Source organism: Cyrtonyx montezumae, unplaced genomic scaffold (genome assembly GCF_038088225.1).
Source record: "Cyrtonyx montezumae isolate F1298 unplaced genomic scaffold, pur_monq_1.0 scaffold_4, whole genome shotgun sequence".
Classification (NCBI taxonomy): domain Eukaryota; kingdom Metazoa; phylum Chordata; class Aves; order Galliformes; family Odontophoridae; genus Cyrtonyx; species Cyrtonyx montezumae.
This window is the reverse complement of record NW_027072045.1, coordinates 5,850,049-5,877,098: the sequence shown is the minus strand read 5'-3', so window position 1 is coordinate 5,877,098 and position 27,050 is coordinate 5,850,049. Positions and strand designations below refer to the sequence as shown.

Genomic DNA, 27,050 nt, shown 5'->3' with positions numbered 1-27,050 from the left:
TTAAAATGAGCATTGTTAAATGCCCTGGTTTACAGCTTGTTTGGGATGTCAGCAGATTTTTCATCTTTATTACTGCAGACAGATAGCAAGGCTCTTATCTGCACATACCTCATCGGAATGGCTCAAACACACAAAAGTGAATTCTTGGTTATTTTAATGTGACAAGTAAATATAAACCAGTTACAAATACAAAGGCAGGATAAATATGCCTGACAATACAGCAACGGCTAAATTACTGCCAGCTTAGTATTAAAAGTTCTGCAGTGGTTTCTGGTTCAAAGAGTCCCATAAAAATCAGAGTTAATTTAAAACTTAGCCATCCATGGGAATATTTCTCATTCACACAATACAAGCTTCTCTTGTACAGGTCTGTTTATATATTTCAGCTACAAAACAGTTTTCCTTTCAGTTCAGACAAGTATCCATATTTAGTCCAGAAAAATAATTAAGCACAACTAAGCTGTATACTTTACCTAGGCATGTGCCCTTTACTTGTCTTTTCACCTGTTACAACATTTGGAGCCAGTTAATTCTTATTCGAATCATTAAAATAAATAAAATAAAATAAAATATAAGAAAGAGAAGAGAAGAGAAGAGAGAAGAGAAGAGAAGAGAAGAGAAGAGAAGAGAAGAGAAGAGAAGAGAAGAGAAGAGAAGAGAAGAGAAGAGAAGAGAAGAGAAGAGAAGAGAGAAACGAAACAACGAGTATTTAATTTCTAACAAAACTGTGATGCCTGGTTATGATGGACTCAATAAAAAATTACTGATTTTCATTGGGATCATGGTCCAGCCAACATGGAGATTCCATGAGCATCAGATAGACTTAGAGGTCCTGACCCACCTATGGAAATCCATGGAAATCTCTCCCTGATGTCACCAGAAGCATCATTGGGCAAGAGGAAGGAGGGCAGGAACACTGCCAGCAGTCTGGTGGTCCCTAACCCTGCAGGAGCACTGAATGAGATCAACTGCAAAGGATAATCACATTCATCTGCAAGGCTGCAGTGGCCCAGTGAACATGGGGAGCCCCAGCACCTCAGGGATAGAGGCTCCAGAACAAAGAGGTTTATCTGAATGCTGCTCCTCCACTGACAGAAGAGATTCTGTGCCCAGCACTGACAGAAACAGAAAATGCTTTCAACAAATTGGGAGGGCAAAACGGCTGTTCCCAACCCATCTTCAGTCCCTCAGTCACAGAACTGTTTGGTTTGAGGTGGATCTCTGAAGATCTCTACTCAGGGTCAGCGCTGAATTCAGGCTGGGCTGCTTGTGGCATTGCATCTGAGCCCTGAGAACCTCCAAGGATGGAGATTTCACAGCCTTTCTGTGTAACAGTTGTCAGCTGTTGCTATCTGCTGCCCCAGCTTTTCCCAAAACCCTGCTGCCGCTCACGCACAGCTTCTCGCTCACCCTACAGAGCCAGAGCCCTGCAGAAGCCAAATAGTTCCCAAATAGGAACTGCTGGCCCTTCCCCTTCCCACACTAGAGAGACCTTTCCTGGCGCTCCGTCATACGGTTAACACATGCTGCCTCTGCCCTGCCAGCAAGCTGTGATCCAGAGCGCTGCTCCTGGCTCCGTCCCATTGTGGGGAAGGGGCTGGAGCACGGCCAGACCCCCAGCCCACCTGCTGGGCTTCCTGCCCCCACCGCAGCTGGGATGGGGCAGGGGATATAGGCCTGGGCCTGGCCCCGGCACAGAGCAGGGTGCCTCGCAGGTGTGTACCCAGAGTGGTGTTCCTTCATGGCGCACGTTTCACTGCAGCCTCTGTGCCCAGAGACAGGACGGAGCTGGCACTGCATGAGTCAGAGATGGAGGAGGGAAAGTCTGGCAGGGAGGAATCTTTGCAGCTTTCTCACTAAACATCTCTTAATGCTCCTTCCCCTAACCTGAGGAAATGAGGCTCCAGCCAGTGGTTTTGTATGCTTTTCCCCAAAAACAGCTTCTTTCATAATGGGTTGCTTCCTCCTCCTATGGACCTCCATAGCCAGAGGGGACCAAGAGGGCACGCAGCTCCAGGCTCCTTCCCCTGTGGAGGGAGAGGAGACCTCCAGCTTGGGTTGCCTCATGAAGTAGAGCTCCTGCCAATTGCTGTCTCGGACAGCGTGGCAGCTGAGAGGAGGAAGAGGAGGGTGCAGGAGATGAGGGCCAACTTTGATCTGGGTGTGGGAGAACCACGGCTGGGCTGGGCCAATGGATCCGTGCCGAGACGAGACGGGCGGCGAGGGGAGTGGGGGGTGGGGGGGAGAGAGAGCCCCTGCAGCTGCTGGGGAGAGAGGGGAAGGTAAAAGGGACTGCGATACCGCCAGGCCCACGGGAGGCTCAATGGGTTGCCTCATTATTATGGTGAACAGAGAGAGCTCGTGAGCTGGGAAAGATAGGAAGCTTTTATTTATATATTTTTTTTAAAGAGCGCAGCCTCTAGGAGGGTATTTGCAGCTCGAATGCTTTTATTTTGTGCCAATTACTTATACAGGGTCTGCATTATTCCCATAATCAGTCTAAATGAAAGTCAAACATGAAAGATTCCTAACAATGAGCTAATTGGAATGCCATTACCATTTAGATTTAATAAGGTATTTGTAATAATAAACTTGCCTCAGTCTATAGAGTTGTCTTATTCCCGTTCAGATCTTGCAGGAGTGTAAGAGTTGACATTTGTCATTCATTCCACAGGACGTTGGATATAACCTTCAAAACATTTTAGTCTTGCAGCATTTAGTAAAGTGCTGGGGAAGGAAACAAAATCTATAGCCTGCTATTGTTCTGGCCACGCATAGCTCCAAGTTAACAGGAATTGTGTTAAAACTCAGCAGCAGATTATATCCCACATATCTTTCTTTATTTGCAGTCCAAACATCTTGCGGTTTAGAATGACTCACTCAGTGTCCTCTTATGTAGCTGCACTCATTATTTGCATTGAGGTCTTGCTGAGGAACGCCGGGCTGGTTCCAGCGCTGCGAGGTACTACACAGGCACGCAGCACACGGGGGCTTTGCCTTGCACAGCTTAAGATCTAAGCAATTAAGTCAACCTGAATTCTATCTCGAAGCCAAAACATCCCATCTATGGAGGTAAAAGCTAATTAGGGCACCCTGCAGATATATTTTTGAGAACAGTTAAAAAGATCATGCCTCACCTTTACAGGCAAGCTTTTTCACCAAAAGCATATGTGGGCTTAAAGACCTGGCCAGGGAAGTTTTGTTAGACTATAGCTCATAGCAAGGCGTAATCTGTGTGGGTATTTCTTTTATTATAAAGCATATAAACGTGTTGTGAGCACTTTGGGAAATTCCCCTAGAACAGACTGAAAATGCAGAGGTCAAGCAGGTGTGTGTGTGTGTGTGTGTGTGTGTGTGTAAGAATCAGAAAGATAATAACAGATTGCCCAAAAAGCCAACAGAGACACAAAGCAACAAGGATGATACAGAAAACAGGATGCTGCGGGCATCATTTAAAACGCCATATTGCTTCTCCCTTTCTCTTCTTTCCCCAAAAATCTACCAGTCATTTCTCCTAAGGAAATCCAACAGGTGACCAAAGGGGCAACGCAATGCTTAATTCCTATTTTAACAAAGAAATGAATTTCCTAGTGGCATATCTCTGCATGCAGCCACATTACCTATCTGATAAACTGTGCTGCCATTAGCAGTGGATGAATTATGTCCTGCTGACACGCTGTGGTCCCAGCAGCTAGTCCTGAATGATCTGACTCAACAGAAAACTTTGCACAATGGCTCAAATAAATGTCAAATCGTTGGAAACTGGCAAAGATCATGGAAATTTGGAACGTTCCTTTTTGAGGACAGTATTTTAATACAGTCTGACACTGGGGAATCAGCTGAACGTTCATAACATCCCGGAAATTCTGGGCATGGATGGTAAAATGACCAATGCTCTTATAAACCTACTTTTTCTCTCTGCAGTACTATACGTGCTGCACTCCAAATTGTTTTTCAGAAACTTAGGCCAACAATCAATGGCCTTAAGTTAAACATATGCCTGAGCATTGTGTCAGATTGCTGGAGAAGGGCAAGAGAGCATGAAAATCAATAGCTTCTCTGGATGTTTTCACGGAAGACAGTTGGGCTGAGAGCTAAAACGAGAGCCTAAAATTCAGACTTCCTCTTAATGATCTGGTTAACCTACTTCATCTTTTTTCTGATTCTCTTTGCACATTAGAAAAACAAACGATGCTTGTTGCTCAGATCACAGCAATGCTGCGGGGCTTAATTTTTTGAGAGGTGCTTTGGGATCCCTGTATGAAAAGTGCTATAAATATATACATTCTTAGTAGTATTTAATTTACTTCCTTTACAATTCCTTTGAGCCGGCACATGTTGCCAAAAATGCAATATTCTCTAAGATGTCTTTTATTCTTATATCTGTCTGGAGTGCAGGACACATCCCAGCCTCATAAAGCATCCGATATTGATGCATCCGCATGGAGTGTATATATATAGCTAATAGGGTCAGACACTATATTTTTTTTTCCTCAGGAACCCAGACTTGCTCAGTGTACAAGATGGACGTGCTTAGCAAATGAGGCAGCTGTTCAATTTTTATTTTCGTGCTCATTGTTTGCCGCATGGCCACATGTCTCATAGAGTGCATACCATCTGACCTTTGTAGTGAATCAGACAGGGCTCCGCCATAACTCACTCTCTTGGACTCTCCAACTCCACCTCACTCCCTGTTCAACATACATATGTGATCACGTAATCAGGGACTGGATCATAAGAAAGCTTTAACTTCATCAGTTCCAAGCTTCATTTTCCAGTGTCAGGTTTTCTTGACACTGGCATTTTTACCAAGAGTATGTAGGGATGCAAAAGCTTTGTAGCAGCAACTAAAGGACCCCTTGAAGAATCCCATCACGTCATGCAACTGTTTGTTAGGCAGCAAGGCTGTCCTGTAGGAATAAGGACACCTGTACCTGTGTGCCAGCCAGAATCTTTCCCCGTGTTACTGACAGAACTCAAGTACCTCCAGGGCCGCTCCTGTTTTTCTCCTCTGCATTGTGTCATGGAGCACATGCCAAATGTGCTTTCATTAAGTTTCCTAATAAAGTCTGCAGCAGATCTACCCATGCAATATGAGAACAACTTTGCAGTGTTTGATAATAACAAGATAAGTCTATTTTCACTTGTGCTTCTCCCTGTTTTGGGAACTTGGGTGGTAGAAGTGGGGAACATATAAATATTCATAGCTTTTCATATTCACCAGTTTTTGAAGTAATCATTTATTTAGGAGTTCTCACCAATTTTACATATTCTGAAAATCAGATTTTGTTCCTTGTTTGTGCCACCTGATCTGATATAAATCCCTTTTAAGCTAAAGAAGTTACACTAGCTCGCACCTCAGCAGTTGCATCTGTTCTGTAGTCTCTAAAGAGAACAATCCCAATAGCTTTCAGTAGACAACTAAGCAATCTGGGATTAGATTAGAAGAACAAAGAAACTGCAGTGCTGGGTGTAAAGCTCTCTACCTTCTGTATCTTCAAAGCTAAACATGTACAAGGAGGTGCAAGCAAGCAGCAATTTACGCACAAGCAGAACAAAAGGCCAAGGGCTTAATCCTGCAAAGATTTATGCACACTTATCTTTACACTCATGATTAAGCCCAATAATTTTGGTAGCACCTTGGCTCTGAGATCCCTCTGAGCATGCAATATTAGACTCTGGAATTAGCATGCAATATGTTGAACTGCTGCAGAGGACCAACATAAGGGGTGAGCAAAGTGTGCTGCAGAGGCTCAATGGCAGAAAACTGCGGGCTGAGCAAATACTGCAGGCACTTCCAGGCAGATAAGATAGATTGTCATCCTCTAGAAGTGACAGTATAATGAACTGTAATGAGCATTTACACAAGTGTTTGAGGGTAATGTTTTTAAATCTCAGAGTCAAAAGTTTAAACCACATATAGATGACACGGAGACGGGTGCTGGAGAAGCTGGGGCAGTTTGCAAGCAGTGCTAACTCAGAGCACACTGGGAGAAGGGCCTCTGCGTGACTTGGCTGGACAAGGACAGCCTGGTGGGCTGGAGACCCCCAGAGCCAGGCAGCGATTGCCACAGCCTCCTGGCCCCGTTCCCGACAGAACTGCACATTTCCATCCACACCCTGCACAGCTCCCTGCTGGGCTGTACACATTGCATTGAACAGGGCACAGATCTCGAGCCTGTGGGTCCTTGACCGCAGTCCCCGTCATTAGTGGCCCTGATTGTCTCTGTTCTTACCGCATGAGGCACAATGGGGCCCATGTTCTAACTGGGGCCTCTAGGATCTCTTCTAATATGAATAGTAATGACTATAATTATTAATCATTACTGTGATTATATGATTACAATTAATAATCATAATAATGAATCATTATAATTACTGTACTAAATGACAAGCCCCGCTTCCTTCAGCGAACTTCAGAAGCACAAGGAACGCGCTGTTGTGTGCATTTGGTGAATCTCAAGCACCTCTGCACTTACAAGACCAAGGGGCTCTGTTTGTTTTAAGGACTTCCATATTGTATTTCATTCAGAAACCTACAGCTGCCTTGAATTGTGACCGGTGGAGTGCTGCTACCATATGCAAGGTTCTTTGCTTGAAATCCAACAGTCATGAGCAAACAGAGATTGGCAAGGGGAAGGAATGTGCATATGGATACTACTTGAGCTACAGAGAGCAGATATGCCTAATATTGCATTTTTTCCATCTTAGATTTACAACTGAAAGTAATTCAGTTCATTGAAGAGCATTTTCAGAAAGCCCAAATGAAACAGCAAATGCAGAGTCTGCAGGCATGTGAAAGAGGAAGCTGCTGTGCATGGCCACTACACTCCTCCCTGGGCATGGCTGCTTGGTGCTGTTAGCCCAGGACAAGAAGGGGAGTGCTCAGAAACCATTAATTCTATTATCAAAGATGTAAGTGTTTTATCTGTTGGTGAAGGGCACAGTCCAAGCCCAAATGGCTCAGAGATGCTGACTGCGGGGTCAGTACTTTGCACAAAACACCTGAAATCTGTTGAGCAGCACTTGGGTACTTTGTGGCTTGTGGCAGAAGGTGTGAACAAGTGCCCTGCAGGAGCCTGCTGGAGTTACCCCATACATTGCTCTGCTTACTGCGCTGGTCTGAGTCACCCAGCTCCCCTCCCTGGCATGAAGAAATTGATCTTGCAGAAAGTCAACTCCATGCAGAGGGTTCTCTTGTTTAGGATTACCACTTAGTTGCTACCAACAGCTCTACACTTGGCAGGGGACCATACAAGTGTAATGACAGAGTAGAGAAATCCAATAAGTTTCTTATGACTAAATGTTTGATAAGGGTTAGTTGATATGATTAGGTTCAGTGCCGGTGACTTTAAAATGTTGTGATCTATTGTCATAGCTGGTAGCATGTATCTGAGGTAATGTATTTTGCAGCTATTGTACAGCTACCATAACAAAACCCACCACTGCCATATTCATATTACTGAGCACAATGAACTGTATGGGAAAATGTTTGCCTCGCCTTCATACTTTTAGTATATTTTGGAAGGGAAGGGGTAGGAGAAGGCCCCATCCATCCTCCTGTATCAGGAATGAGCCTGCACACAGTTCTCTCAGCTCTGTTAGATGAACAGAAAGTGAGAGCATCTGTGCAGCAGCTCCTCTGCAGTAAGGCAGGGAGAGAAAGAAACGCTGATAGCTACGAACATTAAAGAGCGATCATTTGGGCCACTTGTCATCAAAAGGGTCTACCTCAGATGTGCGCTGCTTTAGGATCGATACATGGGTCTAGAGTGAGGTACACAGGAAGATGAAGGATTGATTTTATTTACAACATATTTGCTATGCTGTTACTGACAGGTTGGGTTTTGCAGAGGAAGCACATGTAGGGCATCACTGCTCGAGCACTTTAGCAGCCATTACCTGTTGGTTTATAGCTCCTCGCAGGGAAGATAAAAACTTGTAAGCATGGAAAAAAAAAAAGTGACTAAAAGACAAGTAACTATTATGGCTTAATTATAACATTGATGCTCAGGCCTGAACTTGGAGCAGAATTTAGCTGTTATTCACCATATTCCTGCTTGCAGTGATTTCTAGGCACTTGGTATTTTATGAGAATAATGAAAAGATGAAGGCATAAATCCCAAAGGTAATTTAAGGCCTAATTCTATCAAGTGGAGTCAGAGTGAAATAACTCCAGGATTCTCCACTGAGACATTGGTGTTCCTCCAGTGGGAGGTGCTGAGGCACTCCCGACATCAGGATTGATGCCCAGCGTTGTGAGGCAAGATCAGGTGTTGGCTTCCTATAGCATGTGTTCAGAGGTGGTGGGAGCACTGAGATGGGCCCTAGGGCAGTCAGAGCTCCTTCAGACAAATACGTGCATGTATGGATGATTTAATTACCAGACTGTTTAGGAGAATTTCTAATCTCTCTTCAGCCACTCACACTGACATCTCTGATGTGTGATATCATTCAGATTGAAAAGGGAATCCATTTAATGCCTAAACACTGCAATTACTTCTTTAGATGCCTGGGAGCAGCTCAGAGTTCAAGCGCATGATGATCCTCAACCCTGCTAAATTAAAGGCAATAGACCGGTGTGGGGAGAGAAAGAATGTTCAAGTACGCAGTGTTTCAAAGGATGTGGTTTGCAAACTGACATGAATAATTTTCATACTAGAAGTGTAATTTAATAGGTCCAAAGTTTCCAAACTGAGGTGTGCATTGTGCCAGAGATACAGGAGCAAAACCCAAGGCAGCCCGGCTGCTGCCTGGCCACATGCTGTGCACATCCAGCACAGGGCTGCGGGGACATTAAGGAGAGGCTAGGGCTGGGAGACTGCCCAAATGGTGCTCCTACATCACTGCAGGCTGCTGGCTAGGTGTGCCATTCACAAAGTTGCTCACTCCTTACAAACGACCCTTTCTTTTAGTGATCATGTCACAAGGGCTGGAATGGAGAGTTTTGCTAATTTTTCCTTCCCTCTCGATGTATCAGCAGTCAGAAGGCACGCACACACACAGACACTTTTGCCATCTTACATGTTTTGCCAAGCCATGACCACAATCTGTCCTGACAACTTCTGGCAATTGTGACACAGAACGTATGGCTCATGTGGCAAAATGTGCTGGCACGTCCCCTGTAGTCCCCATCACTTATACAAAGCATTCAATGCCAGCTAGTAGCTGATGTGCTACAGCCACTCACATCACACCAATAGTGTTCTCTCATCTTTTCTTTTCACTTCCTTACCTGTTATTTTCCTTTGTTTTATTTTGTTTCATTTTGTTTTATTTTTTTCCATCTTCTACCTCTCTCTCTCTTTTGTATCCTATGTAATGACTGAAAGGGCCCTGCAGAGCTCTCCTGGCACAGCTCTGAACAGCAGGAATGCACAACCACACGGCTGGCACCCAAAGATCCCTGGCAAGCTGAAGGGTGAACGGCCTGGAAAGTGAGCACGTGGGTAAAAACACAGCTCATGGGGGCATGGGGGGAGGAAGGGTGGTGCTTTTAATGAACTTTCTGGAGGTAATGTAGTGCTGCTCTACCTAACTGAAGGTATTTGCATAGCTGAGATCCGCCTGGTTATTTATTGCATTTTGGCTGTCTGGGTGTGTTGCCTGTTTTTGTTTGGTAGTTGCTAATGTTTCTGATCTCAACTGCAGAACATATTTATGGTTCAGGCAAGCTGCCCAAGAGACAGCCCTAAGGAAATAGCTTGCCCTCAAACAATGGCGTTCTGCATCTTGTCCGGAACATGTCTGACAGCACGGAGTGTGCTTGGGGCTGGTGGGGCTCATCCCAGAGGTGCAGTCGCAGCCTGACACGGCTGCAAAGGGCAGCTGTCTGCACCTGGGGGGTGGGTTCTGCCTCTTCCATCCATCCCAGTGTGGCACAAGAACTCACCTGGCTATGGCGGGTTGGGGTTAAGCTAAAGGAGGAAGCTGTGCCTGGAGTTGCTGTTCCTTACCCATTGCCTAAAACTAAGACTAATGCATCAGAGTGAGTGTTTCTTGAAAAAGATGAAAAAAAAAATCAAGAAAAACACCAAGAAGAATTAACCTAATGTGACCAATCTGCTCTGAGGCCTCAGTTTTATTCCTTCATTTTCACCACAGATATGGGTCCTTTCGTATTTGGAAAGGAAATTTGGCACTCATCTCTCTCCTCCAGGCTGACATGGTCGTTTCTGATGATTTGTTAACAATTTAATTGCTCTAAAAAAATAAAAGATTTTTTTTTCCATAGGAAATATAAATAAAACATTGTTCAGAGTAACATGGTAACACAGACAGTTTAACTTCATCACTGTCACTGCATGTTCTGCCCCTACAGTTTGTTCTGAGGTTGGCTTGATGCCATTCTCAATGGTTCTGTCTTGATTTCAAATGGTATGCAGAACTGCTTGGTGGTACACCTGTGGAAGATCATAGAAAAAAAAGAAGAGGTGGAATCTTATTTGAAAGCTAAATGTGATCATGAGATGCAGTAAGGTTCAGTCTTCTGCTTGAAGTAGCAGGAGATATTTTGCCACCAACTTCAGCCACAGCAGAAGGCTCATGATGAGCACAACAAAATAAGCAATGTCCTTCATCCTCAGCTCCACTATTGCCTGCTGTAGTTACAGCCCTTTTTCTTCTCATTTTATTCAAGATACTTCAAGTTCTCAACAATCCTTATGGATCCCTTCCAACTTGAGTTATTCTAAGATGTGAGCACTTTGTCCTCCTCCTTAGACTCCTGGGCCACATAAAGCAGCCTAGCACTGGTGTGCCCTAACCCTGGGTGAGGTCTGCAGAGTATTATTGCAGGGCAAATAAATAACCCATAACCTAGAACTTCTCTGAGAAGGCTTTCAGAGGGCAGAGAAAGAGGGCTGTGCTGGCCTGCATGAGTGCTGCAAACAGTGCAGTGTTGGGATACACTGAGGTTCTCCTGGGTGCTGGGAGTGCCCACAACTCAGAATGAATTATCTCCTTACTGCTTTCTTGGATACTCTGGGATGTGCAGTGCAAGTAAGCAGACCCAAGCACATCATCCTCCAGGGTTCTCCCAGACGGTGCTCAGAGCTGAGTGAGCCACGAGTGGGCAGTGCCCATCCATGGCACCCAGAGCCCTATGCACCGTGGCTGGGAGCTGGGAGCCAGGGGACCTGAGCTATAGCACTCAGCTCTTAGCACTCTGTATGTGTGAATTTGGTTGTTTCTGGCTGTGCATCCCTCCAGCACACCCTGCCCACTGCTTCCAGCCCCATTCCTCCACGTATGCCAGCCATGTCCCAGGCTGCACAGCTTGCCGCTCGCGGGAAGTCTCCCATTTACCAAAATTGTAATATTTGAGCCATTACGAACATTTTTCGCAATTAAAGCTGCCACACAGTTTAGTCAAAGACATGATTGTGCTGTTTGCTGCTGTCTCCGATGAGGAATTTAGTTGCCTAAAACTTTCCGTGCTGTCCAGCAGAGCGCAATGGGCTGTTGACGGCTGTGTGCTATTTTTTCAGCGGCACTGGGAGAGAAATGGGTTTGTTAGAATATTTTCACACTGAATTGCAAATGATCCCATGCAGCTATTCTTTTCTTCTCTGCAAATATTTTCCATCTCTGGTCTCCAAACAGTTAAATGAAAGACAGCCAGTAACATGGAGAGCTCTTTAATCCTAGGATAGGCAATTGCAAACAGAATAGAGGACATCAACCTCCTTTTATTTCCCATTTAGGACCTGGAGGTGAAAAAGCCAATATTCCTCCGTGTGATGCATCTAGCTGAGCAGATGCTGAACCGCACATGTTCATTTTAGTCCACTCTGCCAGTGTATGGAGAGCAGAAGTACTGACACTCCAGAGCGAGGCTCTCGGCCACTCCAAACTCACAAACTTGGGTTTCAGCCTCAAGAGCCCCTGTGCCCGTCCCACTGGGGTCAGTCCTGGTCCCACGGGAGCGGTCCTGTGCCAGGGTTACTGAGGCCGGCGGGAGGGCAAGAAAAAGGGGGGAGAAGGAACAGTGGGAGCCGCTAGCATAGCTGCGCAATTTTGTAAAATGGCCACCTCGGGTGGGGAGAAAGAGAGCAGGGAAAAACCTCCGTATGGAAACGGTCTGACGGCCTGATAAGAAAGTTGCGGCAGTGAAAGGGGCAGAGCTGGAGGTGCTGCGGAGCGGAGATGTGCAGAGGGGCAATCGGACCCCTCGGCATCCCGGCCCGGACACGCACACCGCAGCTCCGCAAAGCTCCGAGCTGCCGGCGCCCACGAAGCCCCACCAGGTCCCTGTGACACGGACGTGTCCTGATGAATCCCGCGGGGCAGCAGGAAAATCGCTGCGGGGCTGGCGGCTCCGTGCAGCACCCAGCGCTTCCTTCATTATTTCCATGTTCTCGTTTCATCTTTCCATGGCTTTGTCAGAAAAAAAACAAAACACTCCGGCTCCCTGCTGCCCTTCGCAGCGAGTTTGCAGCGGTCCCCACACCGCAGGGCTCAGCGCTGCGGTCCCTGCACGTTGCGCGCCCGTTGCGCGCCCGCGCAGCGAGCGGGATGCCGGCCCGCAGTGCCCAACTGCGCTGGGATCGGGCACGGAGTGCGGAGGGGCAGCTCAAGCGCAGTCTGCCGCAGAAAGACAGCCGGGCGCCGGCACAATGGGCTTTTTTCCATCCGTTGTGTAAAGAATGGTGAGCTGATGGCTCTAAAATTCAATTGAATACCTGCCCGGACCTAAGTCTAAATATTATTTTTTAAAAGAACAATATGTAATTAGAAAGTAATATTGAACAACTTAAACGCCGATCCTCTAGGAAATAACAACCTTTCTTCGCAAAACCTCCGACATTGACTCCGCTTCCTCCTGTAAAATGAGGCCAACTTGAACTCTCCAAAGAATCAGTGAGATCAAGTATTTCAGCGCTCAATTTACAGCTCCGGGGGACGTGGGACCCTTTCCCAGCTATCTGGGAAGGCTCGGAAATAACCCCGGCGAAGAGGAGGGGGGAGAAGGAAGAGGAATGAGTTCCCGAGCACCGCGCTAACACCTGTAGTGTGTCCGTAACTGCGTCGCTGCGGCCATCGCCGGGAGCGGGCATCTCTCCGGCAGCGCGCAGCGAATCGCGAGTACGGAAAAGGCGCAAGCAAACAAATAAATAAACGAATGTATCGGGTTCGCTCGTTTGGAAGGAGCAACTCTGAAAGTGGGGCGATGCCGCCGTGATACGGGCGAGAAACGACGCCTGCATCTCCGGAACATCGTCGCCTGTTGATGCGCATTCCCTGAGCCGGAGGGAGCGAGTAGATCTGTTAGTTCCACAGCGGCCTCAAAATAAAGATCAAATCCAATCACGCTGAGTGCCCCTCGGGGGTCACATATTTCGCGGCTCTCTGCGATGTCACAACCCCCCCGCGAACCCTCCGGGCTCCTCTAGCTTCTCTCCTTCCTCCCCCGCTCCTGCAAGGACCGGGGCAGCCCGGCAGTGCGAAACTCGGGGTGCTGCAGGGAAGGGAGGCCGAGGGTGATACCCGGACTCCCCGCCCCACCGCCGCCTGCCCCCGACCCTCCCTCCTCTCCCCGACCTCGGCGTGGAGCTGCGGGCAGCGTTGCCCGGTGCTCGGCCCCGGGGAACCGCACGGTGCATTGGCGGCAGAGTCGCTCGGCTGCGGCACCGCGGGTGTGCGGAGCTCCTCGCAGACTCTTGCCGCTCCTCTCCTGCCCCTTTGTCTGCGGGGAGCGATTCCCCGAGGAGCCCGGCCCGAGGTTCCCGGAGCGCGGCCAGCCCCAGCCCGGAGCTCCGCCGCCTTCCTGACCTGCGGGCAAACAAGGGCTCTCGTTACCATGTGATCTCTCACTTTTTTTTTTTTTTTTTCAATTTTTTCCCTTTTTCTTTTTTTTTTATTTTCTCTCTCTTCCCCCCCACTCCCCTTCCTTATTATTTTTTATTTATTATTATTTTTTAACGGTCTTTAGAAGGCGAAAAAACAACCAGGTAGACACTTTCCATAGAGAGCCGCTGTACACTCTCTAGTTTGCCCATATGGAGAAAATTACCCCTCGACTACAGACTTTCGTTGGATCCCTGCATCAAACAACCCAGAGCCCGCAGCACTCGGGGAGAGGGGTCACTTTCGATTCCCGAGAGCTGCTCCTCCCTCCCAATGCAGCCGCCGCAGTCCCGAGGGCTCTGAGCCGGGGGGTCCGCTCCGGAGAAACCCCGCTGCGGTGCGGCGGTGGCCGGTGCTTGAGACTCGCAGCCCGGTGCCCTGAGACCTCAGCCCCGAGTCTGCAAATTTCACCACGCGTCTATGGGCGAGGGCTCTGCCCAAGCAGAGCTCGGGTCCTCTCTCAGCACGGCGCTGAGCTTCTGTCGCGGCTTCCAACAGAGGCCCGACCTTTCCCTTTGTTCCTGCGGCGAAAAGAGGCGGCCCGGCCCGAGGGAGCTACAGTCCCCCGCAGGGAACGCGAGGAGGAGAGACAGCACCTCTGGCCGGGGATCCCCAACTTCAGCACAGCGCCGAGGGGAAGTTTTCAAGAACTCCTAAACACGCTTTCCCCTTGTTTCCCCCCCCCCCGCCTCCCCTCTCGTTCCAGGAAATCATAAAAAATATATATACAGACTATAAAAGAAGCTTCAATTCAGAACGAGTCCAAGGGTGCACGCAGTTGGTGGATGGAAGCGTACAACGCGATGTAAACTGCGTTTATATCGGAAGGTTTTACTGGAAGCACGCACTCAGTGTAAGGAAAATTCCCCACGTGTGTGTTGGACATATATCATGCGGCTAGAAAATGTCAACCCGGAGCTCGTGTGCCTGAAAAATCCAAGGAAAACGCTGATTTTGCTGTAGGAGCTGTGTTTTGTTACACGCCGTGTGACTTCCCATCCCTGCGCGTTTGGACGCTGGGGAGCGCGCAGCAGCAGGGAGAGGTCCGAAGGGGCTCTGAGAGATGAAGTGGACATTACGCATCCATCCCGAGATGCCACTGCCAGCAATTATGTGCTTCGAGTCCTCGAGAAATATGCAAGGTTTAAAATGAAATACGTCTTAATGAGTAGAAGGGAATGATTGTGCTAATATTGAGTCGCTGTGCTTTCGGAGGTTGGAGAAATATTTGAGTTATTCCTCGTCCTTCCCTGCAGCCTCCTTCTGCCCCGTGCGGGGATGGACGCCTCGGGGGAATGGGGGGGTCAGTGTTGGCCGGGGGGTAAATCCCCCAGAATGCCTTCTGCGCTTTGCAAACCCGAGTTTCACCAAACGATAGGTGAAGCGAATGCAAAAACGAAGCTCTCGCTGAGAAAAGGAGAAGAGAAGCGGCAGAGCTCATTTTCCACCGGGCTCGATCCAGCACTGGGGTCCGCAGCTGCCTGCTGGGCTGCAGAGGCGGCCCCACAAATCTGGGGGTTCCCGGGGCTCCCCCGGTAGGGTCGGGAGGAGGTCCCACGGCTGCGCGGCAGTTCAGCACATGGCACCGCGTTGCGAAGAAGTCCTCCTCCGTCCCGCAGAAAGTAGCACCGACCCTCACCGATACCCGGCAAAAGCCGTCGCGAAATGAAACGCGAACGTCGTCGGGATCGGGCGCTTCGGGAGCGCGTTACACGGGGGTCACGCGGAGAACGAAAGCTCTGAGCGAGAAACTAAAAGCACGCCGGTAGTAACAGAAAGTGCCGAAGTGACTTAGTTGAAAATATCAGTGTGATTTTCTGATTTTCCTTAGAAACAAAGCTTTTCAATGGCTATTTTTTGTTTGTCGGTTTTTCCTTTTTTTTTTTTCCCTCTCGTTTCAACAGCGGTAAAGTCACTCCGGAGGAAAGTTGAGGGAAGTTTACCGCTACGACCCCTGCTCGGGTGGGAGCTCCGCCGGCTTCGGGCTGCCCCAAACGCTGCTGTCGGAGGGGATTCCGTGTGGGAATCGGCACGAAAAAGCACTTTCCTGCCCAAATCCCCACTCCTGAGCCGCACCACTCGCTGCGGGGCAACACTGATGGGAAAAGCGAGTTGGATATAGGCTTTGGAGGGGACAGCGTGGAGTGTAAGGTGGGCGCGGGACTGCTCATGTACTACTCAGGTGCAGAGGTCTGTAAGGTGAATTTTAGTTTGAGATCCACCAAATACACCAAATAAGCATCAGGTGCAACACTTCTCCTCGCACGCCACTCACACACACACACCAAATTAAAACCCGAGGTGAAGTTCCCTTCATTCCCCAAGGATGCTCCCTGTTCCAGCAGCGGAATGATGCAGCAGGCGGATGGGAAGGAAAAAAAAAAAAGGAAAAAAAAAAAGCGAGCGATTTTCAAAACGTTGCCCTCCTCCTGCCGCGATTTTGAATGAAGTTTTAAAAGAAAAGCGCAGGGGGTGATTAGGTCGCTCGGAAGCCGAAAGGTTTCTGTGGACGGCAGCGACCTTCTGCGGGGAGCGGCGGCGGCCCGGGGAGCGCAAATGTGCGCAAACCTGCGCGCCCCGAGCCGTCGTCGCTCCCCGAGGGAGGTCGCTGCCGGCGGCAGAGGGCGCTGCCGCCCCGCAGATGCTCCTGGACCGGGTAACCCGGGTAGGACCCGGCCAGGAGCGGATTCCCCCGAGGGGGAGCCCCGGGAGCGACCTGCGCGCAGCACCCGAGAACCGCTCCCCACTGGCGGTGCCCCGGCGGTTGGGTCACCCCCGCTCCGTTTTTTGCTTTGTTGTCCCCGTCACTTCGGGGCTGCCCGCGGGGTTGACGATGGCAGCGAGACCCGCTCAAGGGAAATCCACCTGCTTAGCTGAGCCCACCAGGCATCCCCGCGGTCCACAGCCATGTTTCCCTGTACCCCGCTCTCAGGATCCTGTCTCAACGTCTACACCTTCTGCCCCGCATTTAGGATGCCCGAAACCGAATGAAACTACATTTCAGGCGCTCCACAGACTCCCGCAGCCCCCCTCCTGCACGACTTCTCCTTCTGTTTGCGGACACAGATTCCCGGGACCGAAGGGTGCAGGGACAGACGAACGCAACCTGGAACTGAAAGTTACTTGGGGGCTGAAACTTCCCTCCCCGCCGCTCCTCGGCCGCGATAGCTCAGCCATAAGCAACCGCCTTACCCCGAGGTCTCCCGCATCCGAGGCCTTCCTCGCATTTTCTTCTTGGCTCGGCTTCTCAAAGATGAGTATTACTTTGGAAATCCGAAGCCAGTGCCTCTGAGGCCAGCCATGTAATTTGACTGCGAATGTAGCGCACCCCTCCCTCCGAGAGAGGCTGCCTCCAAGAGTGCGTTTGAAGCAGATCGGGGACTGCTGGGAAGGAGCCCCTGCCAGATTTCCTCCTCGCAGCCGCCAAGAGGACAGGAGAGAGCGGCCCGCGAGGCTGCGTGGGGAAAGTTCACGGGAGGAGCTGCGGGGTTTGCAGAGGGCAGTGCGGGGCAACCACCGAAAAGCGATGGGGACAGTGGGAGAGACGTGGGGAGAGCACAAAATACTGCAAACTCCCATCGCGAGTCGTTCTGGGTTTTCTTCCCGCTGCCCGTGGCCCGTTTTCTCTTTGAGAAACCAACAGAACCGCTGCTCCCCGTACGCATATACACAGACGCACTCATATAGGTGGCTATGGATGTGTAGGAGCAGCGTGCGGGGCCTGGCAGCTCCCTGCAGCCGCAGCCCTGTGGGACAGCATCGGGACGGGAACTCGGCCCCGCGGATGCTTCCCGGCAGTGCATGGGGCGAGACGCAGTGCGCGGTGCGGACGGTGCTTCCCTGCGTGTGTGTGTGTGTGTGTGTGTGTGTGTGTGTGTGTGTGTAGACGGGGCTGTTTGTCACACGGATACAGCCCCCGGTCTCCAGCTGCTAAAAGATTTGCTGCAATTTTCAAAGCGGACTTGTAGTTGTCTCGGGATGTCTGGGGAAATTAAAAAAAAAAAAAAAGAAAAGAAAGAAAAAGAAAATGGGAAAAAAAAAAGAGGAAGAAAAAGAAAAAGGGGGGGAAGAGAGGAAAAAGAAAAGAGAAATGAGTAAAAGGAGGAAGAAAAAAAGGAAAAAAGGAGGGGAAAAGGGGAGAAAAAGGGGGGGAAAAGGGGGTGACGTTTTCCAATTCAGGCTCACTCTGCTGTCGCAGTGAATGTAAATATACAGATGCACATCGTGGCTCTCCGCAGAAGTTTTGTTCTTTGCGCTGCTCTGAACCAGAACTCAGCCGGACCCGCACACCGAACCCCGCCGCATTCGGGGCCCTTTTTCTGACCTCCGTAACGCCACAGCTCTGCGAGAACAGCGTTACGGGAGCGGGGCTGCACGAAAAAGGGACGGGGGGGACCTAAGAAGTGTCAGAAAGGGGGTTGGGGGGGCACAACCGACGCCCCGCGCCCGTGCCTGTGCTCTCCCAAATGTACGCGACCTGCCCCGCTCCGGGAGAAGAACCGCACGTGTGCGCGGATCTCTGCGCGTACGGCCGCGCAATGGACTCCTACATGAAGTGAACCCGTCCCGAAACAAAAGGCGAACGGACACTGCGTGGCCCGACTCCCGCTTTGTCGCGTCCCTTTATAGCACAGCTCCGGGGTGCTCCTCTCAAAGGCATCGGCCCACGCGAGCGGATCCGTCCGCTGCAAGAAGCGGGGACGCGCTCAGCCCCGCTCTGGTCGGATGAAGAGGAGTAACGGATTCTTTGTGTACAAAACGGGGAGGAAATAGAAAATAAAGTGCAGGAATGAGGGGAAGGAGCCGGGGTTGGGTGCAGCCCCCCCCCCTCCTCCCCTCTCCCACTTCCCTCGTTCCCGTAGCACCATTCGTTTACATCCGCAATTCTGCATCTTTCAGATAAATTACACATCGGCGTAATAGATTTAAAGCACGCCAGATTTTTTATCATTAATTGTCAATGTGCAAAATACCTGCTGGTACTTCACTTTAGAAGAATGTAATTGGCAAAAATGGGAGGCTGATGAATAGATAATAGATCCTTAACTACCAATAAACAGTAAGCACCAGCCAAGAGTATTAGGATGTGATCATAATTATTCCGCGGCCCCAGCCAATGGGAGGAGGAGAACTCAGCCCTAAAATCAGCCCCGGACCCAAAGGTAATCGCGAAAATCCGGACAGGGCTGGAGCCGGGGATCGCTCCCCCGTCCCGCCCGGAGCGCCCCGGCCCCGCGGGATGCGGCCGCGCTTCGCTTTGTCTGCGGCCCCGCGCGGTGCGGGCGCTGCGCGGCAGCGGAGGGACGCGTAGAGAAGTTGGGCGGCGGAGCGCGGTCCGATCCGGAGAGCAGAGAGCGCGGGGGGCACCGCGCCGGGACCGCGCACAGCCAGGTAAACCCCGATGGGCCGCGAGCCCCGGCGACACGGCGGGGAGAAGGCTTCGGGCTGCGTGTCCCACCCCCACCCCGCGCTCCCCCCAGCGGAGATGCGGAGCCCGCTCTGCCCCCCCCACCCCGTCCCACCCCGTCCCGTCCCGTCCCGTCCCCTACCTCGGTCGGCGGCCGCCGGCGCTGCGCGGGGGCGGCTCGGGGCGCGGCTGCGCGGATGTGCGCGCTCCCCCCGCCCGCCGCACTCCGATCCGCGGCTCCATCCCTCCCGATGGCGCTGCCCGGCGCTTCGCCTCCCCTCTGACGCACTTTAAAGAGTCTCCCCCTTCAACCTCGAGGCGAGTAATAGCGACCAATCATCAAGCCATTTACCAGGCTTCAGAGGAAGCTGTTTATGTGATCCCAGCACTAATTAGGCTCATGAACTAACAAATCGTTTGCACAACTCGTGAAGGGGCCGATCACATCCATGGATTGTCTTTGGACTTAGGGAGGGCGGGGGGGGGGGGGTGGGGGGGGGCGACCGCCTTTTCCTCGCAGGAGGGAAACTTCTCCCAGCAACTTTCCGCGCGTGTGTGTGTGTGTGTGCGCGCGGCGCGCGTGTCTCCCTTTTGGGTACCGCCGGCTGCCGCTGCCTCCTTCCCTCCGGCCCCCGTCTATTTATGTGTGTATCTATCCCTCCTCAAGTCACTCCCCGCTGCAAACTTCCCCGGATCGCCTCCTCCCGCGCACCGCAGAGCCACGCACAGATTTGCCGGGGGACGCCCGCCGCCGCCGCACCATGTTTCAGCCCGCGCCCAAGCGCTGTTTCACCATCGAGTCGCTGGTGGCCAAAGACAGCCCCTTGCCCGCGTCTCGCTCCGAGGATCCCATCCGCCCGGCGGCTCTCAGCTATGCCAATTCCAGCCCGATGAACCCTTTTCTCAACGGCTTCCACTCCACCGGCAGGGGGGTCTACTCCAACCCGGACTTGGTCTTTGCGGAGGCCGTCTCCCACCCGCCGAACCCGGCCGTGCCCGTGCACCCCGTGCCCCCTCCCCACGCCCTGGCCGCCCACCCGCTGCCCGCCTCGCACTCCACGCACCCGCTCTTCGCTTCGCAGCAAAGGGATCCCTCCACCTTCTACCCGTGGCTAATACACCGCTACCGATATCTGGGCCACAGGTTCCAAGGTACGTGAAACTTTGCCTCGTTCCCCCGCGCTTGGGGCGGGTGGGGGGCGGTGGGGCTGCGCCGGGCTCCGTTTTCCCTTCTCATCCCCTGTCGGTTCCGGCCTCGCGGAGCTGTCCCAGAAAGGGGTCCCGGCTCCGCTCTTTTCGGTTCTGTTCCCGCTTCGGTTCGTTTTCCCTTCGAGGAAAGGGCACGGCAGGGTTTATTTATCCCCGAAAGAAGCGGGGGTTAAACCCAGGGCGGAGGATTTAATGAAAACATACAAAGGGAGAGACGCAGAGGAGAGGGCTGGAAGGGCTGCGGGACCCCCGCCCCAGCCCGGCCCTGATCCGGGGAGAGGAGAAGGGAAACCCAAAGCCCGGAGAGGGGGCGGCCCGAGGAGGTGAGAGCCACACAGCGGGGGGAGCCCGGAGCTGCCCGGTGAAGAATAACCACCGCGGGGAAAGAAACAAACCTACGGCTCACGATGAATAAACCCCCCCTGCTTTAACCCTTTGCAAATGGCAAAGCCTTCTGCCAAGGGTGAGCCGGTTTCTCCCGCACTGAGTCCGGTTTTGCTTCTTTCGTTTCGTAAAACAATAAAGCTAAATAATAATAAGAAGAATAAAATCCGCCTCCGCTCGGAGGACGCCATCTAGATCTATATTCTTAGATTTTTATTATTATAATTTTCCCTGGCATTTTCCCTTTATTATTCCCGAACGAAACCCACCCACCTGCGGGTCCCCGCTCCCGGGTGCGGCAGCGGGGGGAGCGGAGCGGCTCCGCTCGGTCTGAGAGCGGCCATCGTCTCTCTCGCAACGAAACGAGGGGTTCCTCTCACCGGATTGTTTGTCGCAATCATCCGGCGATTGGTAAAGAGAGGCGGATGAAAGGCGGAAACGCGCCGGTGTTGAGCCCTAGCCTGCTCCCAGCGCACCCTCCTCCTGCAACCATTCTTAATGCGTTTACGGAGAGGGACTCTCGGTGCTTCCCCCTCCTCGCGGGGAGCGACGCGAGCTGCGGCGGGGACCGAACCGGAGTGGAGTGGAGTGGGGGGGGGGGGGGGGAGGTTAGAAATCCATAAGACGAGTCCCGGCCCCGCAGCAGGCCGGCCCCGCCGCTTGTTTCCCGAAGTTTCTGTCCCCGCCGGACCGGGAACCGGGGGCCAAGGGGAACCCATCGGGAAGCAGCGAGGGGGATCGGGGCGGGCGGGGGGGGCGGCCCATACCCGGATCCGGGGATGGCGGAGCTGAGCGGGGCGGTGGGGAACGGCCGCGGCCGCACGGAGTGTCTGTCCCGGGCGGCAGGAAAGAAATCGGCGTAGAAACACGGGGAGATGTGAGGGGAGAAGGGCGCTGCGGGATGGGGCCGCACACAGAGCAGCCCGGCTCTGGCCGTCCTTTATTACTACTACTATTATTATTATTATTATTAGTGCTGCCCGGTGTGTGTATACTGTTCTCTTTTCTCCCATTTCTCTCCTTCCCCTAAGTATTCCTTCCACACGCTTATCGAAATAGTATTTCGTAAAATCCCTTTCTGAAAAGCAAAATAAAATAGGGAGAGGGAGAAAGAGCAGGCGGTAATGGTAGGAAGAACAATTCTCGAGCTAAGAACTCCTCTCGGGTGTGCCCTGCTAACCTCTGCCCCGCTGCCCAGGGAACGAGACCAGCCCGGAGAGCTTCCTCCTGCACAACGCGCTGGCCCGGAAACCCAAACGGATCCGTACAGCTTTCTCCCCGTCCCAATTACTGAGACTGGAACATGCCTTTGAGAAGAACCATTACGTGGTGGGAGCGGAGAGAAAGCAGCTGGCGCACAGCCTCAGCCTCACGGAAACTCAGGTAAGGGGGGAGGAGATGGTTGCGGCCGGGATGGAGCAAAAGGACCTGGGGGCACCTCGGGAACGGCCCCTGGTCCGGACCGGACGGGTGCCCCGCGCTGAGTTCGGACCCTGCACTTCGAAAGGGGAGGGGAGAGGTGTTTCCTTGCCCCAGCGTTAGAAACTCTCTTCTGATTTGGCTTGGTTTGGTTTGTTTCTTTACGGTTGGCGAGAACCTCACGAATATTCTCGTGAAGGGGCAAAGCCCAGGAAACAAATAGCGGGGGGGAGGAAAAACAAAATACAAACAACCTCAAGTTTGGATACGGGGGCAGAAAGGCATCGTGTCGAGGGTGGGGGGTTGGGGGGGGGGGGGGAGGGGTTCACACATTCCCAACCCTGCGTCCTTCACAGCGGCGAAACGACGGACCAGATCGGGAGGGCACGAAACTTCAAATAATAATAATAATAATTTTTAAAAAAGGCAGAGAAATTATTAAGGCAAGGAATCCCCCTCCCTCCCCCCTCTCCCCGCTGCTGGCTGCGGTCCAGAGCCGCATCGGATCCCGTTCCGCTCCCCGGCGCGGATCTCCCGGCCCGGCCGCGGGGATCGGAGCGCACCGGGACGCGGCCCCGCGGAGCTCCGCACCCCGACGGCGCGGCCCCGCGGCTCCGTGCGGGGTTCTGCCCTCCAGCCTTCATCCCCGGCCGCGGGGTGCTGGTGCTGATGGTGTCGGGGCGGTGTCGGGCTTTTGTTTTGCGCCCTTCCAACAGCGGAGTCGTAGGGAGAGGGTTCCAGATGGGGATTGTCTTTGCCATACAGTATGTGGCACTGTACTTAAAAACAACAACAACAAAAAAAAAAAAAGAAAAGAAAAAATGAAAGAAAGAAAGAAAGAAAGAAAGAAAAAAAAATACAGCCGCAGCCTGGTTCAAAGTTCCCAGTAAACAGAGCGTTCTCCGGGAGGATTAAGTTGTAACACTTTTTTTTTTTTCTTTTTTTTTTTTTAACTCCTTTTCGTGGGGGAAGCAATAAAGAGGTTGGAGCTTTTGTTTTAAAATGTCTCCCTAACAAAACAATAAAAAGGGATCGCCACTTTTATGAGGTTCTCCGAACAAGGGACCGGTCACAGGCTTATTTCCACTGGAAAGCTGTATTTAAGGTGGTCTTTGTGCTGCTTGATTCCGAAGCTGGTCGGGGTCTTTTGTCCGGATGTCAAACCCCCAGTCCCCTACAAATGAGCTCCCTTTTGGTAGATCAGCGTGCAGAAATGAACCGTCCTCCCCTTCAATTAGCAAACTAAAAGCAAATTAAACTCACCCCTTGTTCCCCGCTCAGCTTTTTGATGGGGGACTTTTGGAGAATATGAAAATGCAGTAGAGATGTGTGTCCGGCCAGGCAGCGCTCTGTTCTGAAGAGGCAGCGAAGCGGGTTAAACCAGCTTATTAAAATGCTCCCGTTCCCTTTCCCCCCTCGCTGGGGCCTTTATCAGGCACTTTCAGACAGAACCGGAGTTTAAACTGCTTTAAAAAAAAAAAAATGTTTACCTTTGGCCGCTACGAGGAGTGTGGCCAGCCCTGGAGATAGCTCCAGATCAATACTATCTGTAATTAAAGCGCCGGAGTCAGCTGCCGGATGGTTAAGTCAGATTTATTCGGCACTGAGCAAATCCGGAGGGGTATTTATGGCCGCACTTCCAGCTCTGTCCCTAATGCGATCGCTCCTGGACGGCACATCCCGAGGAGACGCTCGGGGCAGCGCCGGACGTTTTTAATTTAGGCACTTTTTGGTTGGTTTGTTCGTTTCGTTTTAATCGCTTTTCCAAAAAGGGAGAGATCTCGCGTTCTCAGCCCCGTTAGGGCCGCTCCCGGTGCGGCCGTGCCGAGCCGAGCTGCGCCATACCGAATCGTACCGTGCTGTGCCGCGCCGAGCCGAACCGTGCCGGGGCGGAGCAGCTCCGGGAACCCTCCCCAGATGCTCCGGGACACCTCGGCGGGCGCGGTCCCGAGGGCAGCTCGGACGGCTGGAAGCCGGTAATGCGCGGGTCCTGCGCGGGCCCCGGGCGTGCGCTCAAATTCCGCGCAACTGCGCCGGGTGCTCCCGCTGACCCCGAGCTCTGCGCTGCGCGCCCACGACCGTCTGGCGCGGCTGAGGGCACATGCAGAGAGGGTACCCGTAGCGGCACGGCTCTCTGTAGGCTTCCCCAAAGGTGTCTCTATAGGTGACCCTGCGGGTGCTCCTGTAGGTGTCCCTGGAGATGTCGGTACGGATGACTCTATGAGCGTCCCTGCAGGAGTCGATATGGATGCCCCTGTTGATGTCCCCGTAGATGTCGGTGTGGATGACCCTAGGAGCGCCCATGTAGGAGTCGATATGCGTGCCCCTATGAATGTCCCTATAGATGCCCCTGTAGGTGTCGGTATAGATGACCTTGGTGTCCCTGTAGGTGTCCCTTATGGTTGTCCCCGTAGATGTCCCTATGGGTGCCTCTGTAGACGGTGGCCCTATGAATGTCCCCATGGATGTCCTCATGGGTGTCCCTACGGATATTCCTATAGGTGCCATTCTGGGTGTTCCTATGGACGTCCCTGTAGGTGCCCCTTTGGATGTCCCTATAGGTGTCTCTGTAGGCTCGGGGCCGGCCGCCCACAGGCCCCGCAGGTGCCCTTCTGTAGTAGCCATGCAGGCTGTGCACTAACGCCCGGCGCCTTCCCCCCACAGGTAAAAGTATGGTTTCAGAACAGAAGGACGAAGTTCAAGCGGCAAAAGTTGGAAGAGGAAGGTTCGGACTCACAACAGAAGAAAAAAGGGACTCATCACATTAACCGGTGGAGAATCGCCACCAAGCAAGCCAGTCCAGAAGAAATCGACGTCACATCGGACGATTAAAAACTGGCACTTTGGGACTTTTCAAGCCAGCCAACGCATCGAGAGAAAGTGTTAAAGGCTCCCGCACCCCGGCGTGGCGGTGCGGGGAAAGGACACGGAGAGCTTCATCCAAACGCGATTCCCGTCTGGAGGGCGGCGGCGAGCGGCGGGGCAGAGCGCGAGGTGCGGAGCGCGGCGCTGCCGGCACGGCCCTGGCACGGGGATCTGCCGGGCAGAGCCCAGCGCCGGGACGAGGGACTGACTGACAGGTATTCCGTTTCTCGCAGTCCACTTAAAAAAACAAAACAAACAAACAAACAAAAAAAAAAACCCCACAAAAAAAAAAAAAGTAACGTCGAAAAAAAAAAAAAGGATTTTTTTTTCAAAAAAAAAAAAAGGAAAAATCCTAAAAAAAAAAAAATCTTAAAAAGAATTTAAAAAAAAAAAAAAAAAGGAAAGAAATATTACCACCTTACGGGACATTTTGCACTTCACAGTTTTTTCCGTCTTAAAAAGAAACATTTCCATGAGCAGCCAAAACCCACACCTGTTTCAGAAACTTGAATTGCATGTGTAAAGCCGTCTGGGCGAAAAAAAAAAAAAAAAAAAAAGGAAAAAAAAAGAAAAAAAAAAGAAAAAAATTACCCCGGTTCCTAAAGACAGAAATGAATCGTAATTTTTTTTCCCTCTAAGACAGGTTCTGTGTGCTTTTTAATTTTATTTTACGAGAAATGTGCAGTCTGTAAACATTTTATGATAACTTCTGGCGTCAAAGTGTTCGTGAAGGTGAATGGAGTAGCGGTACCCGAGCGTAGTGTTCCCCGACGGATGGACGGGGGGGGGGGGGGGGGCGGGCCGGGAATGGTCTGAACTTTTGCTGCCAAAAAAAAAAAAAAAAGAAAAGAATCAAATTATCCCTCCCCCCCCCCTCCTCCCTTCCCAACTCTATCCCCACTGCGAAACCGAATGCTGATTATTTTTTAACGCAAATAAGGCGCAAACCCAGCGTCCAGGTTTGGCGGTGGGGAGAACCCGGAGATAAAGGACTGAAAATCGCGGATTGAGGTTTTTTTGTTGTTGTTTTTTTGGTTGGTTTTTTTTTCTTTTTTTTTTTTTTTTCCTCCTAATGGCCATTTTCATTGGGGCAATTTTCAAGCACTGACCTTATAATATTCCGAGATCGTAGAGCTACTAAAGAAAAGAAAAAAAAAAAGCGACAAATGTTTCCTTCATGTCTTCTATACCAGAATGTAAATATTTTTGTGTTTTGTGTTTAATTTGTTAGAATTCTAACACGCTATATACTTCCAAGAAGTATGTCATTGTCAATATTTTGTCAATAAAGATTTATCAATATGCCCTAACACTCCAAGCCCTCTATCTCCCCCCCTCCTCGCACCTCTCGCTTTTCCCCCTTCTCTCGATCCGTGCGCTCCGGATCCGCGCTCCGGTGCCCGCGCAGCGCATTCCTGCGGCCGTGCGCGCATTTCCTTCACGAACCCACTCGCTCGGAAACAGCCCTCTCAAACCAAAGCCGCTGAGCGCTGCTCGTTGTAAATAAATACCTTGAGAGAGAGAGAGGGAAAAAAAAAAAGAAAAAGAAAGACACAAAACCAAATCCAGCCCCTTCCCCGGGCACAACCTGGTGGGAGGGTTGCGCGGGTCGCTGCGCGCTCGGCAGAATGCGCGGTTTCTTTGGCAGAACTACGGATTTGCGCGTGGGGCGGTGATTTTTTTTATTATTATTTTTAATGTTCTCCCCCCCTCCCTTTTTTTTTTTTTTTTTTTTTTTTGAGCGATCCCGAGCGCTGAGCAAAACTCTGCCGCTGAAGGCATGGAAAAGAAAAAAAAAAAAAACAACCCTAAAACTTAAAAAAAAAAGTTGCTCAGGGTCCTTGAGGAAACGAGCTGGTTTTCTGGGGGTACACAGTTGTTTTTTCATGCTTCATTTGCTCCTTAGCCTGATAGACTG

At 51.4% G+C, this 27,050-nt stretch overlaps 1 protein-coding gene across 2 annotated transcripts; it reads left to right on the top strand.

Annotated features, from left to right (window-relative positions):
• The first annotated feature begins 19,757 nt into the window (after positions 1-19,757).
• EMX2 (empty spiracles homeobox 2) lies at positions 19,758-25,421 on the top strand. Of its 2 annotated transcripts, XM_065747049.1 has the most exons (3): positions 19,758-20,407; positions 22,047-22,231; positions 24,932-25,421. In XM_065747049.1, the coding sequence occupies exons 1-3, from the start codon at positions 20,017-20,019 to the stop codon at positions 25,097-25,099; spliced, it is 744 nt and encodes a 247-aa protein (XP_065603121.1). In that variant the 5' UTR covers positions 19,758-20,016; the 3' UTR covers positions 25,100-25,421. The 2 variants fall into 2 exon arrangements, with proteins under 2 accessions (XP_065603121.1, XP_065603122.1); XM_065747050.1 differs by lacking the exon at positions 22,047-22,231 and having other exon boundaries at positions 19,877-20,407.
• The last annotated feature ends 1,629 nt before the right edge of the window (positions 25,422-27,050 follow it).